Source organism: Leucopleurus acutus (genome assembly GCF_964270905.1).
Source record: "Leucopleurus acutus genome assembly, chromosome: 18".
Taxonomy (NCBI): Eukaryota; Metazoa; Chordata; class Mammalia; order Artiodactyla; family Delphinidae; genus Leucopleurus; species Leucopleurus acutus.
The window spans coordinates 62,155,544-62,183,315 of NC_139160.1; the positions used below are offsets into that span (position 1 = coordinate 62,155,544).

The following is a 27,772-nucleotide window of genomic DNA, read 5'->3' on the forward strand; positions in this document are numbered from 1 at the left end:
CAACCAGCTACCAGTTGTCTCAACAGCAGGGAAATTCACTTAGTGATATTTCTACTGCTAGAATGCTGACTCTCAGCCACAACGTGATATATTAAGGAGGAGTCTAATGAAAACTCACCCACCACATAAAACAGGCATGGAAATAAACCAGGGTCCATAAGCACATAGTGTGAAAGTACTTTAGATATAATGGAAAGCCGGCAGAGGGGTTAACCAGAGTCAGTTCTAACAGAACTGACAGAAACCTAAAAATACAAAAGATTTCCTAACAAATCTTTTTGTATTTTCATTTTATTTTCATTTTATTTTCACAGGGACAATTTGTGTGTGTGTGTGTGTGTGCGTGCACACGTGCGTGTGTGTGTGTGCATGCGTGTGTGTGTGTGTGTGTGTGTGTGTGTGTGTTGAGTCTCTGATTTTATCCATTTAGGTAAATGCTTAGGTTCTCTTCATTCTGTATTGTGACTTGGACACAAGTATTCATACCATTAAGTAAACAATTAGTTATTTTTGACTTACACATATACTAACCTGGTATTTTGGAATATTCTGATCAGTACTATCTATAAAACATATATGAATATATGGCAATTAATACAAAATATACCTAGTATAATTCCTGGAACTATGTAAGAAGCCAACAAATGTTTACTGAATTGAAATATTTATACCCATAAATGCCCAATGCATTTCCAAGTGAGAAGGCTTATCTCTGGAGCACTTGAGAGCAAGAAGTTTTCCTTGAACTTCTATATCCTCCATACTTATGCTGCACAAAGATGCGACTGGGAGGAAAATTATTTCTGAGTCTCTATTTTTCTTTCTCTGTGTTTGCTGAGTAACCAACATAGCTACAATTGGTGACGCAACTGTTCCACAGGCTTCCATGTTTCCTTCTCAGCAAATTTTGAGAAAAATTGTTGGAACTGCCATTCAGTGGTCAGAACAGCTTGTAATGTTTTATCCCCTTCCTGATTTAATTGAATACATTGGTGTCCATAAAGGAAAATTACATGCTTTTTATGTAATGCATTTTACTACGGGTTTCAAAAAATGCAAAATTGGAGCACAAGCCTTTTGGTAAACTGAATATTTCATATATTTAAAATATGAAAAGAAAACAATGTCTCCAGAGAATGCTGACTTAACGTGTCCTTGACTGAGATGCTACCCTCCATGTTCTCACTCTTGTTCTGGATAAAGCTTTATCAATGTGCTACTCCTGAAAGAGTACAGTTGTGTTTTATGTATTATTTAGTCTTATAAAAATGAGGCAGAAGGTACCTGGCTCTGTCAGAATGATTACCTGTAGGTTCCTAACACTGGACCACATCCATGTGTTGGAAATGAAAACAATATTCAATTTGATAGACTAGCTCGGGTAAATCTAATTATCCCTAAGTGATTTTTTTCTCATAGTTTAAACTAATGAATTAATTCTATTCAATCATCTCAATGTCCATCTTTTCACACTAGAAGAATGGATTCACTAGAGAAGAGTCCAAATTTTCTAAATGATACCAGGTCCAATGTGTAGCCTCTCATCCAAATCTGCATATAGTCTAGTCAAATAGAATGTCTTTTATAAGAAAGAGAATGATCAGATATTACATGCTGAAAATAGTTTATGTTGCGTTCACCTGAACTCAATTCTCATTAGATTCCCTTCAGTGAACTTAAATTCCAGCATTTAAATCTATATAAATACATAGTGTGATATAAGTAGTAATTTTAATGATATTTCTGTTGCTCTCAAATTCTAGAAGTGGAGGTTTTTATTTCAACTTTATCATAGTAGTTATGCTTATAGACCCTCACATAAAATCTCCTTCCTATGATAGCTCAGCATGTAGCTCACCTATGAAACTTAAATGTGAACTATTAATTTTTAGGTATGATATATTAATATTACTGAAATATCCCAAGTATTTTGGGGTTTTCCAAAAAATCAATATGAAATAAAACAGCATTAAATTATTTATTAGTAACAACCATATTAAATTTGGTAGCATAGCAGAAGAAGGGTAGAAAGAGAAAGAAAACAACTCAGCAAACTCAATCATCTTCTCAATGTACTTGAAATTACTGGGGAGTTAAAACAAAATCATTTTATTTTATTTTGCATTGTGCATGAAAGTTTGGGGACTAGAACTCAGTTGGTAATTGCTGAACATCCTTATCAGCACCACTGGTGCCTACTTGCCAAAGGAGGCTGCTGGAAAGGAGCCCAACACTTATCTCTGATATGCCCTCCACATTGATAAAATATAATTTGCCTAAGATACTCCACCAGTCTGCAGTTGCCTGTTGCTTCCATAATTACTAACAGCCCTACAGAAAAAATTTAACATTTCTGAACAGCTGTGTCTAAATACTTTCTTTAAAATTCTAAATATTACTAACACCTAAAAAAAAATAATAAGGAAAAAGAACTAAACATAATGCCTTCCCGAGCCTACTGCATTTTAAAACTACAGCATATAAGGACCTCACTTCAGGCCAATCAGAACAAGATCTCTGGTGACAGGACCTAAGTATTTGAAGTTGTATGCTCTGGGTAACACTAATATGTGTCAAAGTTTGAAAACAACTGGCTGAATGTATACAAAGATTCCTAGAGTTTCTCATCTCTTGCTGTTTTGAATACAGAAGGAGTTTTTTTTCATGTTCGTGATTGAACGATATTACAGACAGAATAGGTCTCCCAGAGTAGAAAGTTGGCAGAGAAAGGCACTGGATTAGAAAAAAATCTTCAAAGTCATAAGGATTGAATTATTATTTATTAATAATAGCCATTGGTATTTATTGCTAACCATGTCCCAGTCACTGTGTTAAATGTTATATATGCACTGTCCCAATTCTCAAGTACCCATAGCTAATAAAATAACTAGGATTTACGTTGGGTTTGATCTGATTCTATTTTTTAAATTTTACCCACTCCCCTTCACTATAGTATTTCTCAAATAGAAATATGCAGAACACTGCAATACCCATGGATGATTATTGATTGTGATCCACTGTAAGGTTGATTTTTTGAGTAAATATTTCATGTCAATTTATGTCAATGTCCATGTTCATTCTGAACCTGGAAAAATGCTTAATAATTAAATATTAGGCACCAATGTAAATATCCATGTTTGTGTTTAGAATCACATGGAAAAATAACACTACTTACTTGCCCACATCTAATGAATGAGAAAGGAACACAGCGATTAAAAATGTGAAGGTCTGATTCCATCAAGTGAAGGCCAAATGTCATCATGGTTCACAGTAAAAATGAATATTAAATGCAAATACACAGAGAAAAATTGGCACAGGAATTGTTATCATGGGACGCATAGAAGAATGCGCTTGCCCAAATCAGAACTTGACATCTGCATCCTTCCCCTTAAAAGGGGTATCCAGACATGCCCCACACCACTGACCCCCCAGAAATCTTACTGAGGTAGAAGGTCCCTGAACTTTTGTAGTATTTATTTCCCACCCTCGGACATGCAAATGTCTTACAATTAAGTCTAGAACAGTTGCTACTTCTCACTCACTAGGGCCCATCCGCATGAATGTCACCAATGTAACGAACCATTATAATACCTTGTGGAAGAGAGAGACGATCAAGATCTCTCTATGACAAAAATCATGACACAAAGCTTGAGAGCTGATACACCCCTGATACACAGTGAAGGCATGCTGCTAGCCTTGCCAGCTGAAAGCAAACTGCTTGTGGTGTTCCTCACGACAGAGTTAGAGAAAAAAGCACTTGCCAGATTATCAGCTGCATATCAGGTGCCAGGAGATGTGTTAATTGGCTCAAGTAATAAAATCAAACCAGGCACAACAGCTGCAATTGAACTCACCACTTGCCTAAGCTTACAATAATCCACTGTCATTCTCCAAGCTCCATCTGTCTTCTACACAGACCAAATAGTTGAGTTGAATAGGGATGTTGTGGAAATCACCACCCCTGTGTCTTTCAAGTCCTCGATAGTGGCACTAACCTCTGCAGTCACTCTAGGAATTCAGTAGTGCTTTTATTTTACTATTATCCTTCATGGAGGCAATTCTAGTGGCTTCATACTTGGACTTTCCCACAATAGTCATCACTGCACAGGTCAAGGAACCAATATGGGGATCCTGTCAACTACTGAATATTTCTATTCCAATTATGCATTCCAAAACCAGGGAAATAACCACAGGCTGGGTTCAGGGACCCACTTAGCTCACTGTGAGATGGATCCAAGCCAAAACTCCATTGGGCATCTGACCTCCATAAGCCCCTACTCTGAGTGGTAGACCACAGTGACATTTTGAGTCTCCTGGAATCAGTGTCAGTTTAGAATCAGTGTCCAGTAGTACCTAAGATATCTTATTTTCTTTTCCTTAATGCATACTTACCCTAGTAAAAGGTCATAGGTCCCTTTGGTGAAGGTTGGGAAAAAGACTAAAAGTATAAATTTGGGGCATTTTATCAAGATCTTTCCACAAAGGGACCTGGCTTCCCCTTCATTCAAAGGGTTCTGGATCTGTAAACTGGTTCAAGTCTAGGAATTGATTGAGAAGACATGCCTCTCTGTTTTTATGATTCAGGTTAGACTTTTGTTCACTCAACCTAGAATTTCTGTGCTTATACAGATCAAGTAAGAATTTAGTAGGCTTCCTATTTATTTCACTTCTAGGAACACCATGATCAACTAGGCCACAGGACTGCATTAGAGTGTTCTGACTGCTGCTTTGACTGTGCTATGAAGATAAGGTAACCATACCCACCTGCCTTTGGTGGTTGAGTGCTACCACTTAGCCCCTTCCACCTCAGGATCTAATTACTCCCTTTCATTTAGGTTTCCTGATTCAGTGACCTCAGTTTTCACTGTAGACTTTCCTACAATCATACATCTTTTCAGGATGCTGGAGCTCCCCTCATAAGTTTATTTCTCACAGTTGTGGTGAGAAATCTTTTGGATGTACCCAGGGTGGATGAGTAAGTCTTAAATGACAAATCTACACTAACATTCTAATCCCCCCAAGCCTTTGAACCCCTTCCTCTGCATTAAACCAAGGCCCATATGACATCTCTAACTCACTCATTCTGGACCACTTTTTGGACCATATTTCAGCTAACCAACCAAACACACTCTTAGCGTCCTATCAGACTCCTCCAGCTGCAACATTTCATGCAGAATCTGTTTAGTAAACCCCCATCAATAAATTCAGCATGATCCAAATTTATGTTCCTTCCACCATTAACCCACACCTTATATATCCATTTCCACACATGTTCCCTAGCAGCTTTCTGCTGTATAAATTAGAAAACTCAAGTAGTTCTTTTGGAATATGGAGCACCTCCTCATGGGCTCCAATTTGTTTCTTATTATTAGGGGCCTGATAGAATTTGAATCCATCTATAAGTCTAGAAGTAAAAAAGGGTACTCAGGGGAGGACCCTGGAGGGAATTATACTGTCTCAATGTCAACTGCCTCAGAGGAGGCCATTATGTTTCCCTCAGGCAATGTAGGGTTATTTCCATCAAAAGTAGGTGGAGAAGCCACTTCCATTAGGGGTGGGGAAACTGCTTCCACTGGCAAAGACAACTTATTAGGATTTAGGGGCCCAACGTCCCCAGCTTCATCAATGTCTTCTCACACATCCCCATTGCAACTTTAAGGATCCCATTCCTTTCCAATCAATACCATCACTTTAATAGTAGACACCCTTCAAGACTAAGACTTTAACTTGTGTTGTAATTCAGCCAGTGGCAGGATGAGATTCCAGGTTTGATTTTCAGCAAACTCAGCCCTGCAGCTATAGAAGATAAGAGGATTCTTCAGGGTTCAGGTAGAAGTTTTCAGGTCATTTAAACAGCACTTGAACTAGGAATTCAAATCCTTGAGCTCATCCTTTTCTTTCCCTACTTCGTCCATCAACACTAGGAGCAACCAGCCAATCCATTAGTTTAACAAAATATTAGAAAGTATCACATACACAGTTACCCAGATCTTTGCTTCTTATAAATAGGTGATTAAAAGTATCCAATGGAAATATCGTGTATTTCTATTGCCAGATTATGCCAAGGACTATCAGTGTTCTCTGTACTACTAGAAATGGAATCATTCGCATCTTTAAATCAGATCAGAGAATCAATTCCAGAAATCTCAGAACCAAGTCAGAAAACTCATCAAAATTCTGTTCCTCTAGAATCACCCTTGGTACCAAAACCTCTATTATTTTAGGTTCTTTAGAAAAACACAACCAATAGGATGTATGTATGTATATATGATATTATTCCTTATTATAAGGATTGACTCACGTGACTAGGGAGGCCAGTAAGCTCCAGAATCTGTGGGGTGAGTCCGCAAGCTGGACACGTAGGAGAGCCAATGGTATAGTTCCAGTCCAAAGGCTGGTAAGCTTGAGAACCAGTAAGAGCCAATGTTTCCGTTCAAATCTGAAAGCAGGAGAAAAAGCAAATGCCCTAGTTTAACATCAGTCATGCAGGAAGAATTCTCTCTTACTCGGTAGAGGCTCTGCCTTTTTATTCCAGCCAGGTCTTCAACTGATCAAATGAGGCCCACCCACACTAGGGAGAGCAATCTGCTTTACTCAGCCTACCCATCATGATGTTAATCTCATCCAAAAACACCTACACAGAAACACCTAAAAGAATGTTTGACCTAATATCTGGGCACCCTGTGGCCCAATAATACATAAAACTAACCATCACACTGTCTGTATTCAGAGGATATTGGGGATTTAGAGTTGGGAGAACTATCATCCATCACACTGAGTGATAATTCTAATGTTAATTTCATCAATTTTTTGACTTCAATTTGTAAGTTTATTTTAGCTTTACATCATTAATTAAAAGTTTCTGTGTAGTTGTACTGTTACACATATTTAACTAAATTGTAATTAAAATCAGTTTTCTAAACTGGGGCAGTGAAAAAAAAGGTTTTTTTCATTTAAAATTGGCCCTGGGCTTCCCTGGTGGCACAGGGGTTGGGAGTCCGCCTGCCGATGCAGGGGACACGGGTTCGTGCCCCGGTCTGGGAAGATCCCACATGCCGCGGAGTGGCTGGGCCCATGAGCCATGGCCGCTGAGCCTGCACGTCAGGAGCCTGTGCTCCGCAATGGGAGAGGCCACAGCAGTGAGAGGCCCGTGTACCGCAAAAAAAAAAAATTGGCCCTAAGTTACATAAACAAGATTGAGAAACTATATTACATAGAAAGATAGCCACTGTCTCAAGACAATAAAGTATAGATATTGTTTAAGGGAGAAATTTGGTATTGAATATGGGACTCATTTTGTCCTTAACTGAATCCTGTTGTTGTAATGATTTTTGAGATCCTACCTAGCACCCACTGTGCTACTCTATTTATGCACTGCAGAATGAGTTGAGATTAGAATGGCAGCATCCCAGAGCTTGTCAGTTTGTGTCCCAGCTTTAGTATTCCACAAACAAGCTAATATCCCATGAGAATGTTATGAGAGACCTTTATCATGTGCATAATGTGTACCATGTGGTTGTAAGTGACAGTTTCATACAACAAATTTGGTTTAACTAATATTTAAATAACTTCTAGAAGATTTATCTGCACAAGCTGCTGAAACTTTGCTTCACAATCCAAAAAAATTTTAGAAAACAGAAGTGTACAAAATTTTTGAGTTGGTACATATACTATAGATTATATCCATCTTAAAGTCTTTCTTTAATACTTTCATTGTCACCATTCCTACACACGATGCATTAATTGTTAGAGTTAGAAGTATATGCTCACATTTGGTCTAGTATGCAGAGGTAGGGAGATATTGTAAGACTCCTTGGAAGTGCTCAGAGAGCATCATTTCCCTCTGGTCCCCATTTACTCATGTTTTATTGTGCAATATCCTCCAACTCCACCTCCATGGACACATTCTCTCTGGATTTCCACTTGGAAATGATTTTTTCCCACCTCATTCTGTGTTGAAACTGACCATTCCTCAGAATAACACCTATCATTTAGAGACCCAGTTTCCTTTTTTACATCAGAATATCCTTAAAATAATAGATTATTTGTGCACAAAAGTCCTGTACACTCCTAAAAGTCAGGAAGCAGTGTTCCATGGGAAACCTTCAGGGAAATAATTTACCTAAAATTCTTTAGGAATACTACCTTTTTATATAAAACACTAGAGACACAATCCATAAAAGAAATAATTGATAAACTAGACTTCACTAACGTTTAACACTTATGTTGCAGTTAGAAGGTAAGTTCTGAAGCTCTAATACACAGCATTGTGATTTAAAGAATAAATTAAAATTTTTGCTCTGCAAAAGACAATATCAAGAGAATGAAAAGACAAGCCACAGACTGGGAAAACATATTTTCAAAGACACATCTGATAAATAACTGTTATCCAAAATATACAAGGAACACTTAAAACTCAACAATAAGAAAACAACCTGATTAAAAATGGGCCAAAGATCTTAACAGACATCTCACCAAAGATATACAGATAGAAACTAAGCATATGAAAATATGCTCAACATTGTATCATCAAGGAAATGCAAATTAAAACAACAATGAGATACCACCATACACCTATTAGAAAGGCCCAGATGTGGAACACTGACAACACCAAATACTGGCAAGGTAGTGAAACAATAGAAACTCTCATAGATTGCTGGTGGGAAGGCAGAATGGTATAGCTACTCTGGAAGACACTCTGGTGGCTTCTTCTTTTTAATAAACTTAAACATACTCTTACCATAAAATCCAGTAATCACATTCCTTGGTATTTACCCAAAAGAGTTGAAAATTTATCCCTACACATAAATCTGCACAGAAATGTTTGCAGCAGCTTTATTCATAATTGCCAGATCTTGGAAGCAACCAAGATGTCCGTCAGTGGGTGAATGGATAAATGAACTGTGGTCCAGGCAGATAATGGATTACTCAGTGCTAAAAAAGAAAAGAGCTATCAAGCCATGGAAAGACATGGAGGAACCATAAATGTATATTACGAAGAGAAAGAAACTAATCTAAAAATGCTACGTTTTGTATGATACCATGCATGATATTCTAGACAAGGCAAAACTATGGAGGCAGTTTAAAAGACCCATGGTTGCCAGCAGTGTGGGGAGTAGAGATGAATAGACAGTACAGAGGATTTTTAGGACAGTGAAACTACTCTGTATGATATTATAATGATGGATATATGTCATATGCATTTGTCCAAACCTATAGAATGTATGATGCCAGGAGGGAATTCTAAGGTTAACTATGGCTTTGGGTGATTATGATATGTCAGTGTAGTTTCATCCTTGGTGAAAGTTTTAAAATGCACCATTCTGGTGAATGATGTTGATAAGGGGGAGGGCTATGTGTGGGAGCAGGGCATTTAGGCGAAATCTATATACCTTCCTCTTAATTTTGTTGTAAAACTAAAATTGCTCTAAAACTTAAAATCTTAAAAAATCTCTGGGAACAAGGTGAACATTTGTCTTTACAGGAAAATGCAGGGGTCAGGTGTGTTGTAGTGAAGGTTTGTTTTTTGTGTGTGGCTAATACTTACTGATGCCACAGTTTCATACAAATTTTTTTGTTCAAAAACATTTATCAAGTGCCAACTATGTAGGGACTCATTCTACACATAAACTAAAGAATCATCTTAGCTCAACTTTGACATTTAAGTACTTATGTATATAATAAGGACATATATGTATATAAGCAGTTGAATTATCTTTATAATAACAATTATTTGATAATAGAGATGATTCTAACTTATTGGGTTCCTATTTACATTGTATAACATCAGACTAGTTTCTTTTTTTATTTAATAGTGCAGGTAATTTCATCTAAGGTGATGAGTCCCCTTGCCAGGTCCTGACTGGGAATCAGGAGACTGGCATCCTATTTCGGGCTGTATCAGCTATTCTCCAAAGAAACTTTGCTGTTCAACTCACTTTGCCTGCCTCAGCCTCTAATGTTCAAATAGTAACCATATTTTTTGTCTATGTAAAAAAAAATACAAAGTATTTTTCATATTTATGATTTCATTTAATTTTTACATCTATCCTGGGAGAAGGCATTATTATGATGTAAATGTTACAGATGAAGAAACTGAATCTCAATGACTATATGAATTTTCTAAGGTTTCTGGGGCTTGAACCTAGCTCCTTTCTACTATACTCCACTGCTTTCTATCATGAATTCTAAAAGTCTGGGTAGCTCCCATTTAAATAAATTAAAAAGTGTTAAGTGCTTATTAACATATCAAATATTTATAGTAAGTCATATATTCAAAAATCATTTCTACCAAATGTAGAATACTGTGAATAGCTACTTATAAGCCCAAGAAATAGAAAACATAAATATAATCATGACTTCAATGGGCTTAAAGTTAAGTGAATGAGATCAACATATAAACCTAAATATAAGTGATACAGATATATATGTTTAAACAGTCTTAAGCTGAGTAATGATGACAAGAAAGCATACACACACCTAGGGTAAAAACACAGCAGTATTTATAACTGGACAACAGATAGAGACAAGGACAGAAAGAATTGATATGATTGTTGTCAGAAACGTTTATGCCAGAAGACTTACAGTGGTTGGAAAACTGTGCCACTTATTAGAATATATCACATGGAATTAGACACTGGGACAACAATGAATTATGGGTCTGAGAGAGAATGAGTATGGATGTTATTTATTCTAGGAGTTATAATGCAAGAACAGATGCATTTCCATACAGGGTCAGGGAAGGTGATTCTGTAATTTTCAACATCCGCATAATTCCCCTGCTTTCAGTATGAGAGTCTTCCCTCCTCACACACATCTTGTTATTTTCATAATGTCTTGTCAACCCAAAGTAGAGCAAATAACATACTTTAAAATGTTACATACTCCCATCTAAATACAAACATCTGATTGAGAACACCACGAGGGTGAGCAGACAGCCATCCCCCACAACAGAAGTACCTGTCCTCACGTGTGCTGTGTTTTGTGGATATTTTCATGAATAACATTGATATTCTTCTCAGGGATGATGGCAATGGCTAGTTCCCTATATTTTGTTTAGCTATCCCTTGGGCCAATGGAATTTCTTCTTAAAAAATAACATACAAAATATTTAGGGCTTGAAATAACTAAGTTAAACATATTGATTTATAATACACATGGTGAATCAGATATGCAAGCCAAGATAATTCATTTCCATTTAATAAATGTGATAAGCTTCACAATCTCTCTTGCACAACATTCTTAGACATTTTGACAATTTTTCTTAGGCTCTAAGGATTAGCTACTTAATATTCTTCCCTTACTGAAGTAAAACAGGCAAATTTTGTCTGAAGTTAATTTTCACATTTCATTGTGAGAAAAACTGTCTCCTCATCAGTGTTCACATTTTACTTGCTGCAGCTAGTTTTTAGCAACTATGAGTAAGTGAAATGTCACCTATTTAATCAATGCCCAACCCAGTATCTTAAAGATATGTATTATGGGTCCAACAAAAAAGTCCAAATAAAAGAAAATATTTAAAGGGCCCAAATTACGGCAAGTCTCAATTTTCCTATTATCCCCCTAGCTCTATAGCCAGCTAGGTCTTCTTCTGGCATATTTACCAGTCTCTACAATATTATACAGCAAATGCACCCTGGATTAGGCAATGCAGAGGCAAAATAACCTGCCTTCCAGTCTTCCAGTGTGCATTCAATCATTCTTCCATAAGGCAGTTTTGCACTATTTACTATCAGTGGGGAGGGAACAGTCATGCTTTACTGATAAGTTTCCTGGCCAAAATGCAACACAGCTCAGTACTTTTAATGAAAATAATCACCCTATCAGGCATGGTCATCAAAAATATTTAGCAGCAGGAACACTGATCAACTAGAACAACCTGAACTACACCAGTGTGAATGGGCTATAGAGACATAGACTTATCCAGAGAGTCAAGTTGGAGCTTCAGTGCCCAGATGCTGGAAATGCTCAGCAAGTTGCCTTCAAGATGACAGATTGATCAAACACAGTTAATTTTATTCCCTCCTGCCATCCCACTAAAATACATTATAAGAATTTTTTTAACAAAAATCTGAATTTACTGAGAGCCGAGGAAACTGAAGAAGTTTGATAACAACACTTCGAAGCCGAAAGCAAATGGGTGAGTGGTGCCTAATGTAGGATACCCAGGGAAGCCAACTCCCAAGCACCATTGAAGAAAGCAGAGAACCAACCCAATTTGCTCAATGGAATCCTCAAAAGAGACAGGAATAGGCATCATCTGTCACTTCTAGTAAGAAGGGGTTGACAGAAGAGGGTCTACAAAAGAAGGACTAGTCAATAGCTGTACCATTCCATGATTTCTTCCTCTACTCCTGACCAATAGGTGGATGTCTCTCCCATAAGTCAGTATGCTACAGGAAGTATAATCTGGAAAGTGTCTCTGGACTGGGGAATGCCAGGCACAGTTGAAAGCAGGAGTATTATTCTCAAAAATAATACTTAGCAAATATATATATCTACCTACCTATCTACCTATTTACCTATAATGAATGTTGAAACCCATATGCTCCCCCAACCCTGCTCCCACTTGGCTCCCAGAGTTCTTGCAGGCAGGGAATTACTCTTAGGCAGGATATTGTAAGGTCTCTGCTGAGAAGACCTAGCTTAAGAAGAAACAAATAAAGGCAGTTAAAGGAGACCTGATAGACATGACTTCTGGTCTGCAATATTTCTGTGTCTTGTCCCCTTTGTGCACATAGTAGGACTACACATCCCTGTCCCTTGAGGTTAGAGACAGTCATATAATTAGCTTTGTCCAATAAACCTAGTGAGCAGAAGTGCCATGTACCCCACCCAGATGGAGGCTTATAATTGCCAATTTGTTTCTCCACCCATTTCCCCATGTTGTGGTGATCATGGAAGGATGTGTCAATATGGAGGTAACGTACTAAGTTACAATGCAGAGTTACCTCAACTGGCAGTAGACATTGCTACCAATACTTTGGAGGCATTTGTTTTTTCAGCCTGACCTACCCTATCCTACTGACAGGTAGTTTCACCAACAGACATGTAAACAAGACCGCATTTGTCTACTAATTACAGAACCCCATTCACACACTCAGAGTTCTAACTAAATTTTCACTTCCTACTCTTAAATATTAGCACATAACCATGAATCAAGGATTACCACTTATCTAAGTGAGTAACATGAAAAGTCATATCCACAAGCAAGTAATTTGTATTAAAGACTGCAGAGAGAAGAGAGCTTTGAAAAAACTTTGAAAGAACTTTGAAGAGAACTTTGAAAAAATACTGTAATTATCATCTTAATAATGTCTGAGAAGACAAACAAAAGGGATATTTAGAAGAAAAAATATCAAGTTTAGTAAATCTAAAATCTGAATACAAGAATGAAAACCTCAAAAAAAGACTTAAGTTTAAGAAATCTCCTAGAAAATAGAGTAAAATTATGGAAACTGGAAGAGGGAAGCAGAGGACACCTTCCAGAAATCCAATATTTAAATAACGGGACACCTAGACACAACAGAGAAAATGGTAGACAGGAAATTATCAATAAAGAATTCAAGAACACTTCCCCAGATGGACATGAGTTTCTAGGTAGAAAGGGTCACTGAGTGCCCAGAACAATGGATCCAATAGACCCACACCAAGGAACATCATGATGGAATTTCAGAATATAGTGAAAGAGACACAATATAAACTTAAATCTTCTCAACTGTGAACTTGATACATCTGTTTATTTAGGTCTTGTTTTATGTCCTTAGATAAGGTTTGCTGTAGGGATCATGGTTCTCCTTTCGTTTTGACATTTAATTTTATTGTGTTACTGTCAAAGAATTCATATTCTTTGTTTAAAATTCCTTGTTAGTTGTTGATATCTGCTTTGTACCCTGCTATGTGATCACTTTTATTAATATCTTAGGTATGTTTTAAAAGAATATTTACACATTATATCCACTAGTCATTAACTACATGATGCTATCTAATCTGGCTAGCTAGCTGTATTTATTTGTTTATTGGACCAAGCTTGTGAAAGTTTGTATTTGGAGCTAGTGTAATAAATAATACTCCTTTATTCTTCTTCTGAGGTTAGAACCAATTAAAATATAAGCACACATATCAGACAGATAAAAACATTTTATTGTTAAAAGCTAGACTAGAGAATGTCCTGACATATGACACCTATTATTTCATCCAAGAATTACTGTCAAGTCAGAAGCATAGCTAGAAAATTACAGGTCCTCCCTGCAGCAAAAGGTGACTTCAACTTATGCCGTGGTGAAGAGCAGAAAGAATGCATCCTTACTGTGGGCAAGCAAATCCAAAAGAGGATGAGAAATCCAAAAGCTCAGCATTCTGGCTCTTCCCAACTTAGGAATCAGGGCAATCTGTTCTCTTTGCATGTGAAGGAATGGGGATGTAGGGCAAAGAGATACTAGTATTGTTACTAGAACCAAGGCTAGAAGGCAGTGGAGTTCTCCTTTTCTTGCCCCAAAGATTCTGATGACTAAGTCATCCATATCTTCACTAATTTTCATCTGCCTGAGCTATTAATAAGATAGCATGGTTAAAATCCCCCACTGAATGTGTATGTGTCCATTTTGCTTTATTATTTTACCCAATTATTTTCCTTTATTAATATCGATTTATTTTGAGAATATGCTAAGGTAAGTTAGGCTCAGAATTGTTATATCTATATGTCAAATTATTTCTTTTGTTATTATATAAAGACCTTCTTTATCCTTTTTAATGCTCAAAACCTATTTTATCTTTTATTAATATAATGACATCACCTTTCTTTTGGTTATTATTTGCTTGAAATGTGTTTTTACAAACATTTACTCTCACCCTTTATGTATCATTTTGTTATGTGGCTAAATTTCTTTTGAAATCCAAACTGAGTGTCTCCTTTCTAATTTTATTCAGTTCATTTCATTTAGAGATTATTGAATTATTTGCATATTGTTTTAACATCTGATTTTGTGCTTTCTATTTGCCAGGCATATTTGTTTGTGTGTTTATTCTTTTCTGACTTCCATTAAATTTTATTAATCCTCTTTGCCTTAATGGATTAGGAACATATATATTCCATATGAATTTTTTAAGTTCTTAGGCTTGAATTTTTAACATTCATTAAAATACATAGTGCTCTTGACAAAACCTTAAGTTGATATTTCTCATTTCTTCCCAAACATACAAATACTTTAGAATGTTTTAACAATTGCTTTCAAGTATTTTAATTATATCTCTTAAAATTATATCAAAATTAACCATTTTGTTGTTGTTTACTTAACCAACACACTTATATACAGTAACCAAGATGTTTGCCAATTATTTTGAACACTATTATAACGTTCATCCCACTCCTTTATTTGTGCTTATTTTCTTATATTTTTACATATATTCTTTAACAATGATTTTAGAATTGCTTGGGGAGTATTAAAAACACTTTTTGTTAAAATACCTTTACTTTTACCTTTATTTCTTCCATATAGTTTAACTCATTATAGAATTATATATTCTTTCATAATTAGAAAAAAATTTAAATTTTAACTTCTACTATTGCTCTTGAAAATTAATGCAATACAGGTATTTTGTTCTGTTCAAAGGAACCTGTCCTTTCTCTGAGTGCTTTAAAATCTTCCTATTTTTGATACCATTGACTATTACTACTATGTGTCTAGGTATAGATATTTTATTATCTTAATTTTTAGTAGTGTTTAACCCCATATTATTACTAACTGAGGAACTACAAATATTTTGTGAATAACTAGGAATATTTGATAAGTCTTACACTCTTTAAAAATAATTTTCAGAAGCATTAATTATAATAGTTCCAATACCTGTAAATTCTTATAACTTAAGTCTGTAGTATATAAATGAGAACTAGTATATTTAATAGACTTACTTTTATTATTTGTTTTTTATTACCAATTGCACAAAGAATGGCATTTTAAACTTTCTATTGAAAAATTATTTCTAGAAGAAATTTCACAATAATCGTTTAAAAAACCCACAATAGTAATATTATAAAATAGCTTAAAATAATTTGGCTATTTTTCATATGAGATGTATGTTTCCTTTCTAAAGTCTTCAAAAATCAATAAAACAAACTGAGGAAAAAGTTCTGGATGATCATTATGGAATACAAAATAACATCAGGGGAAGAGGACCTTCAAAATGGCGGAGGAGGGCTTCCCTGGTGGTGCAGTGGTTGAGTCCGCCTGCCGATGCAAGGGACACGGGTTCATGCCCCGGTCCGGGAAGATACCACATGCCGCGGAGCGGCTAGGCCCGTGAGCCATGGCCACTGAGCCTGTGCGTCTGGAGCCTGTGCTCCACAACCGGAGAGGCCACAACAGTGAGAGGCCCGTGTACCACAAAAAAAAAAAAAAAAAAAAAAAATGGTGGAGGAGTAAGAAGTGGAGATCATCTTCCTCCTCACGAATACATCAAAAATACATCTACATGTGGAACAACTCCTACAGAACACCTACTGAACACTGGCAGAAGGCCTCAGAATTCTCAAAAGGCAAGAAACTCCCCACATACCTGGCCGTGTGGCTGATAGGGTCTTGGTGCTCTGGAAGGGTGTCAGGCCTGAGCCTCTGAGGTGGGAAAGCCGAGTTCAGGACATTGGTCCACCAGAGACTTCCCGGCCCCACGTAATATCAGCCAGCGAGAGCTCTCACACAGATCTCCATCTCAAGGCTAAGATCCAGCTCAACTCAACAACTAGCAAGCTCCAATACTGGACACCCCATGCCAAACAAGTATCAAGACAGGGAAACAACCCCACCTATTAGCAGAGAGGCTGCCTAAAATCATAAGAAGTTCACAAACACCCCAAAGCACACCACCGGATGTAGTCTCATCCATAGGATCACAGGCACTAGTCCCCGCCACCAGGAAACCTACACAACCCACTGAACCAACCATACCCACTGTGGGCAGACACCAAAAACAATGGGAACTACAAACCTGCAGCCTGTGAAAAGGAGACCCCAAACACAGTAAGTTAAGAAAAATGAGAAGACAGAGAAATACACAGCAGATGAAGGAGCAAGGTAAAAACCCACCAGAACAAATAAATGAAGAGGAAATAGGCAGTCTACCTGAAAAAGAATTCAGAGTAATGATAGTAAAGATGATCCAAAATCTTGGAAATAGAATGGAGAAAATACAAGAAACATCTAACAAGGATATAGAAGAACTAAAGAGCAAACAGACAGTGATGAGCAACACGATAAATGAAATTTAAAATTCTCTAGAAGGGTAAATAGAATAACTGAGGTAGAAGAACGGATAAGTGACCTGGAAGATAAAATAGTGGAAAAAACTACAGCAGACCAGAATAAAGAAAAAAGAATGAAAAGAATTTAAGATAGTTTCAGAGACCCATGGGACAACATTAAACACACCAACATTCGAATTATAGCGGTTCCAGAAGAAGAAGAGAAAAAGAAGGGGACTGAGAAATTATTTAAAGAGATTATAGTGGAAAACTGCCCTAATATGAGAAAGGAAAGAGTCAGTCAAGTCCAGGAAGCACAGAGAGTTCCATACAGGATAAATCCAAGGAGAAACATGCCAAGACACATATTAATCAAACTATCAAAAATTAAATACAAAGAAAATATATTAAAAGCAGCAAGGGAGGGGCTTCCCTGGTGGTGCAGTGGTTGAGAGTCCGCCTGCCGATGCAGGGGACAAGGGTTCGTGCCCCGGTCCGGGAGGATCCCACATGCCACGGAGCAGCTGGGCCCGTGAGCCATGGCCGCTGGGCCTGCGCGTCCAGAGCCTGTGCTCCGCAACGGGAGAGGCCACAATGGTGAGAGGCCCGCGTAATGCAAAAAAAAAAAAAAAAAAAAGCAGCAAGGGAAAAGCAACAAATAACATACAAGGGAATCCCCATAAGGTTAACATCTGATCTTTCAGCAGAAACTCTGAAAGCAAGAAGGGAGTATCAGGACATATTTAAAGTGATGAAAGGGAAAAACCTGCAACCAACATTAGTCTACCCAGCAAGGATCTCATTCAGATTCGACAGAGGAATTAAAATCTTTACAGGCAAGTAAAAGCTAAGAGAATTCAGCAGCACCAAACCAGCTTTACAAAAAAGCCTAATGGAACCTCTCTAGGAAGGAAACATAAGAGAAGGAAAGACCTACAATAATAAACCCAAAACAATTAAGAAAATGGTAAGAGGAACATACATATTGATAACTAACTTAAATGTAAATGGATTAAATACTCCAACCAAAAGACACAGGCTCACTGGATGGATACAAAAACAAGACCCATATATATGCTGTCTACAAGAGACCCACTTCAGACCTAGGGACACATACAGACTGAAAGTGAGGGGATGGAAAAAGATATTCCATGCAAATGGAAATCAGAAGAAAGATGGAGTCGCAATTCTCATATCAGACAAAATAGACTTTAAAATAAAGACTATTACAAGAGACAAAGAAGGACACTACATGATGATCAAGGGATCAATCCAAGAAGAGATAACAATTGTAAATATTTATGCACCCAACATACAAGTACCTCAATACATGAGGCAAATGCTAACAGCCATAAAAGGGGAAATAGACAGTAACACAATCATAGTAGGGGACTTTAACACCCCAAGTCACCAATGGACAAATCATCCAAAATGAAAATAAATAAGGGAACACAAGCTTTAAATGACCCACTAAAGAAGATGGACTTAAATAATATTTATAGGACATTCCATCCAAAAACAACAGTGCTCATGGAACAATCTCCAGGATAGACTATGTCTTGGGTCACAAATCAAGCCTTGGTTAATTTAAGAAAACTGAAATTTTAACAAGTATCTTTTCTGACCACAACATTATGAGGCTTGATATCAATTACAGTAAAAAAAAAAAAAAACTGTAAAAAATACAAACACATGGAGGCTAAACAATACACTACTAAATAACCAAGAGATCATTGAAGAAATCAAAGAGGAAATCAAAAACTACCTAGAAACAAATGACAATGAAAATATGACAACCCAAAACCAAAAGCAGCAAAACAGTTCTAAGAGGGAAGTTTATAGCAATACAATCCTACCTCAAGAAACAAGAAAAATCTCAAATAAACAACCTAACCTTACACCTAAAGCAATTAGAGAAAGAAGAACAAAAAAACCCCAATGTTAGTAGAAGGAAATAAATCATAAAAATCAGATGAAAGAGAAATTAAGGAAACAACAGCAAAGATCGATGAAACTAAAAGCTCATTCTCTGAGAAGATAAAAAAAAAATTGATAAACCATTAGCCAGACTCATCAAGAAAAAAAGAGAGAAGACTCATATCAATGGAATTAGAAATGAAAAAGGAGGGCTTCCCTGGTGGCACAGTGGTTGAGAGTCCGCCTGCCAATGCAGGGGACATGGGTTCGTGCCCCAGTCCGGGAAGATCCCACATGCCATGGAGCGGCTGGGCCCGTGAGCCATGGCCACTGAGCCTGTGCGTCTGGAGCCTGTGCTCTGCAATGGGAGAGGCCACAACAGTGAGAGGCCTGCGTACCACAAAAAAATAAATAAATAAAAAAGAAATGAAAAAGGAGAAGTAACAACTGACACTGCAGAAATATAAAGGATCATGAGAGATTACTACAAGCAACTATATGCCAATAAAATGGACAACCTTGAAGAAATGGACAAATTCTTAGAAAAGCACAACCTTCCAAGACTGAACCAGGAAGAAATAGAAAATATAAACAGACTAATCACAAGCCCTGAAATTGAAACTGTGACTAAAAATCATCGAACAAACAAAAGCCCAGACCCAGATGCTTCACAGGCGAATTCCATCAAACATTTAGAGAAGAGCTAACACCTATCCTTCTCAAACTCTTCCAAAATATAGCAGAATGAGGAACACTCCCAAACTCATTCTACGAGGCCACCATCACCCTGATATCAAAACCAGACAAAGATGTCACAAAAAAAGAAAACTATAGACCAATATCACTGAAGAACATAGATGCAAAATTCCTCAACAAAATACTAGCAAACAGAATCCAGCAGCACATTAAAAGGATCATACACCATGATCAAATGGGGTTTATCCCAGCAATGCAAGGATTCTTCAGTATATGCAAATCAATCAATGTGATACACCATATTAACAAACTGGAGGATAAAAACCATATGATCATCTCAATAGATGCAGAAAAAGCTTTTGACAAAGTTCAACACCCATTTATGATCAAAGCTCTCCACAAAGTAGGCACAGAGGGAACTGACCTCAACATAATAAAGTCTATATATGACAAACCCACAACCAGCATCGCTCTCACTGGTGAAAAACTGAAACCATTTACACTAAGATCAGGAACAAGATAAGGTTGCCCACTGTCACCACTATTATTCAACATAGTTTTGGAAGTTTTAGCCACAGCAATTGGAGAAGAAAAAGAAATAAAAGGAATCCAAATTGGAAAAGAAGTAAAACTGTCACTGTTTGCAGATGACATGATACTATACATAGAGAATCTTAAGATGCTACCAGAAAACTACTAGAGGTAATCAATGAATTTGGTAAAGTAATAGAATAAAAAGTTAATGCACAGAAATCTCTTGCATTCCTATACAATGATGATGAAATATCTGAAAGAGTAATTAAGGAAACACTCTCATTTACCACTGCAGCCGAAAGAATAAAATACCTAGGGATAAACCTACCTAAGGAGACAAAAGAGCTGTATGCAGAAAACTATAAGACACTGATGAAAGAAATTAAAGGTGATACCAACAGATGGAGAGATATACCATGTTCTTGGATTGGAAGAATCAATCAATACTGAGAAAATGACTCTACTACCTAAAGCAATCTACAGATTCAATACAATCCCTATCAAACTACCAATGGCACTTTTCATAGAACTAGAACAAAAAATTTTCACAATTTGTACAGAAACACAAAAGACCCCAAATTGCCAAAGCAATCTTGAGAAAGAAAAATGGAGCTGGAGGAATCAGGTTCCTGAACTTCAGACTATACTACAAAACTACAGTAATCAAGACAGTATGGTACTGGCAAAAATACAGAAATATAGATCAATGGAAAAGGATAGGAAGCCCAGAGATAAACCCACAGACATATGGTCAACTTACCTTTGGTAAAGGAGGCAAGAATATACAATGGAGAAAAGATATCCTCTTCAATAAGTGGTGCTGGGAAAATTGGACAGCTACATGTAAAAGAACGAAATTAGAACACTCCTTTTGTGTATGGAGTGTACATACACAAAAATAAAAATACACAAAAATAAACTCAAAATGGATTAAAGACCTAAATGTAATGCCAGACACTATAAAACTCTTAGAGGAAAACATAGGAAGAACACTCCTTGACATAAATCACAGCAAGATCCTTTTTGACCCACCTCCTACAGAAATGGTAATAAAAACAAAAATAAACAAATGGGACCTAATGAAACTTCAAAGCTTTTGCACAGCAAAGGGAACCATAAACAAGATGAAAAGACAACCCTCAGAATGGGAGAAAATATTTGCAAACGAAGCACCTGGCAAAGGATTACTCTCCAAAATTTACAAGCAGCTCATGCAGCTCAATAACAAAAAAACAAACAACTCAATCCAAAAATGGGGAGAAGACCTAAATAGACATTTCTCCAAAGAAGATATACGGATTGCCAACAAACACATGAAAGGATGCTCAACATCACTGATCATCAGAGAAATGCAAATCAAAACTACAATGAGGTATCACCTCACACTGGTTAGAATGGCCATCAACAAAAATCTACAAACAATAAATGCTGGAGAGGGTGTGGAGAAAAGGGAATCCTCTTGCACTGCTGGTAGGAATGTCAATTGATACAGCCACTATGGAGAACAGTATGGAGGTTCCTTAAAAAACTAAAAATAGAACTACCATATGACCCAGCAATCCCACTACTCGGCATATACCCTGAGAAAACCATAATTCAAAAAGACTCATGTACCACAATGTTCATTGCAGCACTATTTACAATAGCCAGGACATCTAAGCAACCTAAGTGTCCATCGACAGATGAATGGATAAAGATTTGGCACATATATACAATGGAATATTACTCAGCCATAAAAAGAAATGAAATTGAGTTATTTGTAGTGAGGTGGTTGGACTTAGAGTCTGTCACACAGAGTGAAATAAGTCAGAAAGAGAAAAACAAATACCGTATATATATATGGAATCTAAAAAAAAAAAAAATGTTTCTGAAGAACCTAGGGGCAGGACAGGAATAAAGATGAAGATGTCGAAAATGGACTTGAGGACATGGGGATGGGGAGGGGTAAACTGGATGAAGTGAGAGAGTGACATTGACCTATGTACACTACCAAATGTAAAATAGATAGCTAGTGGGAAGCAGCCACATAGCACAGGGAGATCAGCTCTCTGCTTTGTGACCACCTAGAGGGTTGGGGTAAGGAGGGTCGGAGGGAGACTCAAGAGAGAGGTGATATGGGGATATATGTATACGTATAGCTGATTCACTTTGTTATACAGCAGAAACCAACAATGTAAAGCAATTATACTCCAATAAAGATGTTAAAAAAAATAGCATCAGGAACTGAAAAAAGATCCAAACAATATTTTCTCTGCTACCAACTCTATCCTGAAAAATAAAATCTATTTATCATTAATTATTGGAGAATAACCAATAATTCATTTGATGCAGTAACAAATAAATAACAATCCCCAACATTACCCAGAGCTGAAATATCTTAATACATCATACTACTTTAAAGTAAACTTTGGTTTATAGTCAGAATCTCCCATTAATGTTTTAATCCATTGTTTAATTTATTAGCAATTAGAATTACTTCATTATTCTTACACAACTGTCAAAAAGGAAGACTACTCATGGCTATAAAGGGTTGACCAATGGGACTGTAAATAAATCTCAGACATTTGCCCGTAGAGAATGGAAGAGGTTGTCATGCAAATAGCCCCATTTACTAGTCAGACTGTCTGAAAGTCAAATATATAATCACAGAGACCACCTTCAGTTAGGGTGTTCATGATTACCATGGACCTTTTCTCTTCAAAAATACAATTACTCTACTTTTGTTATTGGATTACATGGAAGCCCCCAAGGAAAACTGGAAAATTGCTCAGCATTTTTCAAGATGTATCCTAGATTCAAGTGACTCAGTACCCTGGGTGGAACTATCAATCATATTTCCTGGGAGATAAGAATGGAGTAAAGACTAATAAAATTGGTAAATTGTTATATAAGCCATATCAGATTTATTAGACTCCTAAATGTCCTACCAATATGACTGATTTGGGTATAAATGACCATCCAAGTCCAGCAAGTAATGACCAAGGGTAATAGTTTTTATTTAACATAACAAAATCCATAGCAACTTTATTTAACAAGTATTTGCTAAGTTAATATTCTCATACTGAATCTTTTCCATTATGTTCACCACTTTTCTTCTTAGATGAAAATTCTAAGTTCACATCTAATTCTAATATTTTATTCTACACTTGGTGTTGCTGTAATGTAATTCTATGCCTTTATATTAAAAGAGACTGAATTTGAGAAACCAAATAGACACTTTTCCAAATACATACAAATGGTGAACAGGTACATGAAAAGATGCTCAACAGCACAAATTATCAGGAAAGTACAAATCAAAACCACAATGAGACTTCCCTGGTGGTCCAGTAGTTAAGACTCCCACTACAGGGGGCACAGGTTCAATCCCTGGTCAGGGAACTAAGATCCCACATGCCGCACTGTGTGGCCAAAAAAACCCAAAAAACCAAAACAAACAAACAGAAACAATGAGATATCACCTCACACCTGTTAGAATGGCTATTATCAAAAAAGACAAATGATAAGTGTTGACAAGGATGTGGAGAAAGGGGAACCCTTGTGCACTCTTTGTGGGAATGTAAATTGGTAGAGCCACTATGGAAAACAGTATGAAGTTTCCCTAAAAAATTAAAATATGGAATTACCATATGATCTAGGAATTCCACATCTGGATATATACCCAAAAGAAATGAAGACCGGATCTTGAAGAGATATCTGCACTCCCATATTCATTGCAGCATTAATCACAATAGCCAAGATATGGAAACAGACTAACAGTTGTCAGTGAATGAATGGATAAAGATGTATTGTATATAAAAACAATAGAATATTATTCAGCCATGAGAAAAAAGAAAACCCAGCCATTTGCTACAACTTAGATGAAGTTTGGGGACATTATGCCAAGTGAAATAAGTCAGACAGAGAAAGACAAATACCATATTATATCACTTGTAAGTGTAACTTTAAAAAAGCCAAACTCGTAGAAACAGAGTAGATTCGTGACTGCCAAGGACTGGGATGTGGGGGGGACATGAGATGTTGTTCATAGGGTACAAACTTCCAGTTATAAGATAAATAAGTTCTGGATAGCTAATGTAGAGCATGGTGATCACAGTGATTAATACTGAATTATATACTTGAAAGTGCTAAGTGAGAAATATGATCTGTATAAAGTTTATTTCTTAAAAATGTCCTACTTAATTATTTCTCCTTACATGGTTTTATTTTCATAAGAAAATATTCCACACAGTTCCTACAGTTGTTACATCTCTGGGACAAGCAATAATGCTATATATCTATTATATATCTATTATATCTCAATAAAACTGGGGCGGGGATCAAACTGAATTGGAGAAATGTATTTTTACAGTTTTGTAATTCTCTGCCCTGGATTAAATTCATCAATTTATTAATTCACCTAGTAATTACTAAATGCTTACTAGGTGAATACAGAAATTAATGACAGATTCCGTACTCTCAAAGAAAGGCAGCCATAGACTAACAGAGTTCAGATTCTTAAAGACCATGAAAATATGTGTATAAAATTATATTAAGACATTTTTATGTACCAATATCTACTTTTTGAATCTTTTAAAATAAGTGAATACACTTTTCTTAACCTAGTTCTCTACTAATGGACACTTAATGGCACTAACAACGCACAGATTAACATTTTGTGAATAAATATGTGCATATTTTAAAAATTATTCCCATGGAATTTCTCCATTAAAGTGGAACTTTGGGGTCTAGGTAAGTGTACATTTTAAACACTTTTGGTATATTTTGGCAATCTTCCTTGATAAAGGGTTAATCCTTGCCAAACTGATGTCATCGCCTCTCTGTCCTGCCTTTGTCAACCAGTCGGTATATAATTGACACCTCATCTTGTATAAGATTGTATCACTTCATAGCACCAACCATCAGACATGTGCCTGAGTTTTAATATTACATTTGTTTTTGTAATAGCATGGCTATCTGTCTTCCCCCGCCAGACTGTAAGCCACCAAAGGCAGAAATATGAATTTATTGTCATCTTTGTGTGTCACTATTATGCATAGAAAAGGTTATTTTAAATTACTTCATTTTTGTTTATTAATGTGAGAAATCTCGAAACCAATTTTTCTTCTATGGGTCTTTGGTTGAGCTTTCGTACAATTTACACACTTAGTTAATTAAATTCCTTTCCTCAAGGGATCTTTTTTCTTTTTATATAATTCTTATCTCAAGGGACCATCATCCTTAGAACTATCAAATCTCTACCTCTGATGTTAAAATGGCATCTGACTGAAGATGGGATATCCCTCCTGGCACTGCCTGACTTGAGGCAGAAGATTTAACATGTTTCTATTTTCATATCTGTACTCACCATGGTACCCCCTGAACCCAGACCAGTGCCTGGCTCATGAATGAATGAGGAAAATACCAGCTCAGGAAGGTATAAGGAAAAGTTATTCATGAATCCAATCCAGGCACCTCCTCACAGTGCTTTTAAAAAGAAAAGTAAATCCCTTAAAGCTCAAATTCATGTAGTTATCTTGGAAAAAAAATTTTAATTGCCTAGAGTCTGCATAGCTCCTTGTTATACTGTAGCATAACAAGGAGTATAAAACCATGACTAAAATATTCACACTCCACTCCAGTCCCCATAAAAAAAAGGAATTGCTAGTTTATTCATCTTGCCTAATGACACAGAAGGGCAAAACAAGTACCCAGACAATGAATAATAATGCAAGAGCTCAGACTGTAAAATCAATATGTCAGATCAGTAGAGCTGAGCTTCGTTTTAATGCTCTCATCCCTAAATGCAGTAGAGTTTACCTTTGAATTATATATATGTATTGACCTAATTACATAAATATTGACTCTTCCTTATATGAAGCTTTGTTTTTCCAGTCTCACTGTAATTACGATGTCAATATTTGTGGCTGTGGTAACACTGAATTTAAACTTGTTAATTGTGACTGATGGTGGCATGCCATGGGATAATCCAGACAGTCTTACAGTCTCAACACACTGGTGGCACTAGATAGTAACTGATAAATCAGTAATTCCCTAGGTATACCATAGTAAGGTAAACTTCTTTAAGAAAATAACTATTTCATTCCCAATAATTTGAGAACTGGTCTCCTCAGTTTGTCAGGTTTTACAACACACAGAAGTAATAACCAGGATGTGACTAGATCTTGGTCTGTAACTTTGCACATTTTTTTTCTTTAATCAAACACTTCATCCCTAACTTCAAGCCACAATCCATCCTACTAACAAATTCTTTGATCTATTGACTATACCTGTATCCCCATAGCTCTGCATGTATATAAAAGATAATATTTAATATGTGTTATTATTCTTTGATATATTTCAATAAGGATCCTATGCAAAGTTTAGCCTAATACAAAATATGATCTGTATAAATTTTATTTCTTAAAAATGTCCTACTTAATTATTTCTCCTTACATGGTTTTATTTTCGTAAGAAAAGATTTCACACAGTTCCTACAGTTGTTACATCTCTGGGACAAGCAATAATGCTATACCTCAGGTCATTTAAATTAAATTGCTTTACTTCAATAACATTTAGAGAAACATTCCAAGTGCTTTAAAAAGCTGGAAAGTGCTTTGCTTTGTTCTTATAAAGTTTCTGAACACTCCCACTCAAGGTCCTGTACCTTCCAATTTAAGAAGAGCAGAAGTATGTGTCATATTCATCTTTTAGAGTTAGGTGAAACACACAGTAAATGCTACACAAAAAGAATAAAACAATGGGGTCCATGGGTTGGCTTAAGAGCTGTTCTAGATGTCTCATGGTGAGCTAGTTATCCATCATCCTGTTTTTTCTTATTTGCCTCTACAGGGATGCCAGATGAGATGAACCTCAGTGATGTAAAGCAAATCCATCAAACAGACGGTAGTAGTACTTTAGACACAACTGGAGCAGGATGTACAGCAACAACTGAAACTATGGCATTGGCTCTGATGGGTGCAGTGATGTTACTTCCTGGGCTTTGGTAACTGAACTCTTCTGCCCTGATATATATGTCTTATTAGAGTCTTAACTTCTCCCCTCTCTTTCTCCAAGTGGAATAAGAGATCTTTTCAAATGTAACAATTATATTTATGAAAAGGTATGTCACACTAACTTAGAAGCCAAGTTGGTATGTTCACAAAGTATCTAAAAATCAACGTTTAAATGAAAGACTGTTTGAAAACATGTCTTCTTTGAATCTAATTTAAACATTCTTAAATTCTAACAAACCTGCATACGTGAAGAGCACGGAAGTGACTTTGCATAAGAAGGATTTAGTATATCTGTAATTTTATTATCCTCAATTCCAACCTCTTCCTTTTTAAAAGAAAAATGTTTTAAATCGAAGGTATATTTTCAGGACACTGAAAACAGTACATAGTGTTTCTT

At 36.4% G+C, this 27,772-nt stretch overlaps 1 protein-coding gene across 1 annotated transcript in view; it reads left to right on the plus strand.

Annotated features, from left to right (window-relative positions):
- The window catches only part of GPC5 (glypican 5), a gene marked incomplete at both ends in the record, with an annotated part of 1,374,381 nt that extends 1,347,012 nt beyond the window's left edge, over positions 1-27,369 (plus strand). The window contains one exon of the mRNA XM_082859487.1: positions 27,212-27,369. Within this exon, the coding sequence (XP_082715613.1) occupies positions 27,212-27,369 (158 nt within the window). The remainder of the gene's footprint in view (positions 1-27,211) is intronic.
- Between the last annotated feature and the right edge of the window lie 403 nt (positions 27,370-27,772).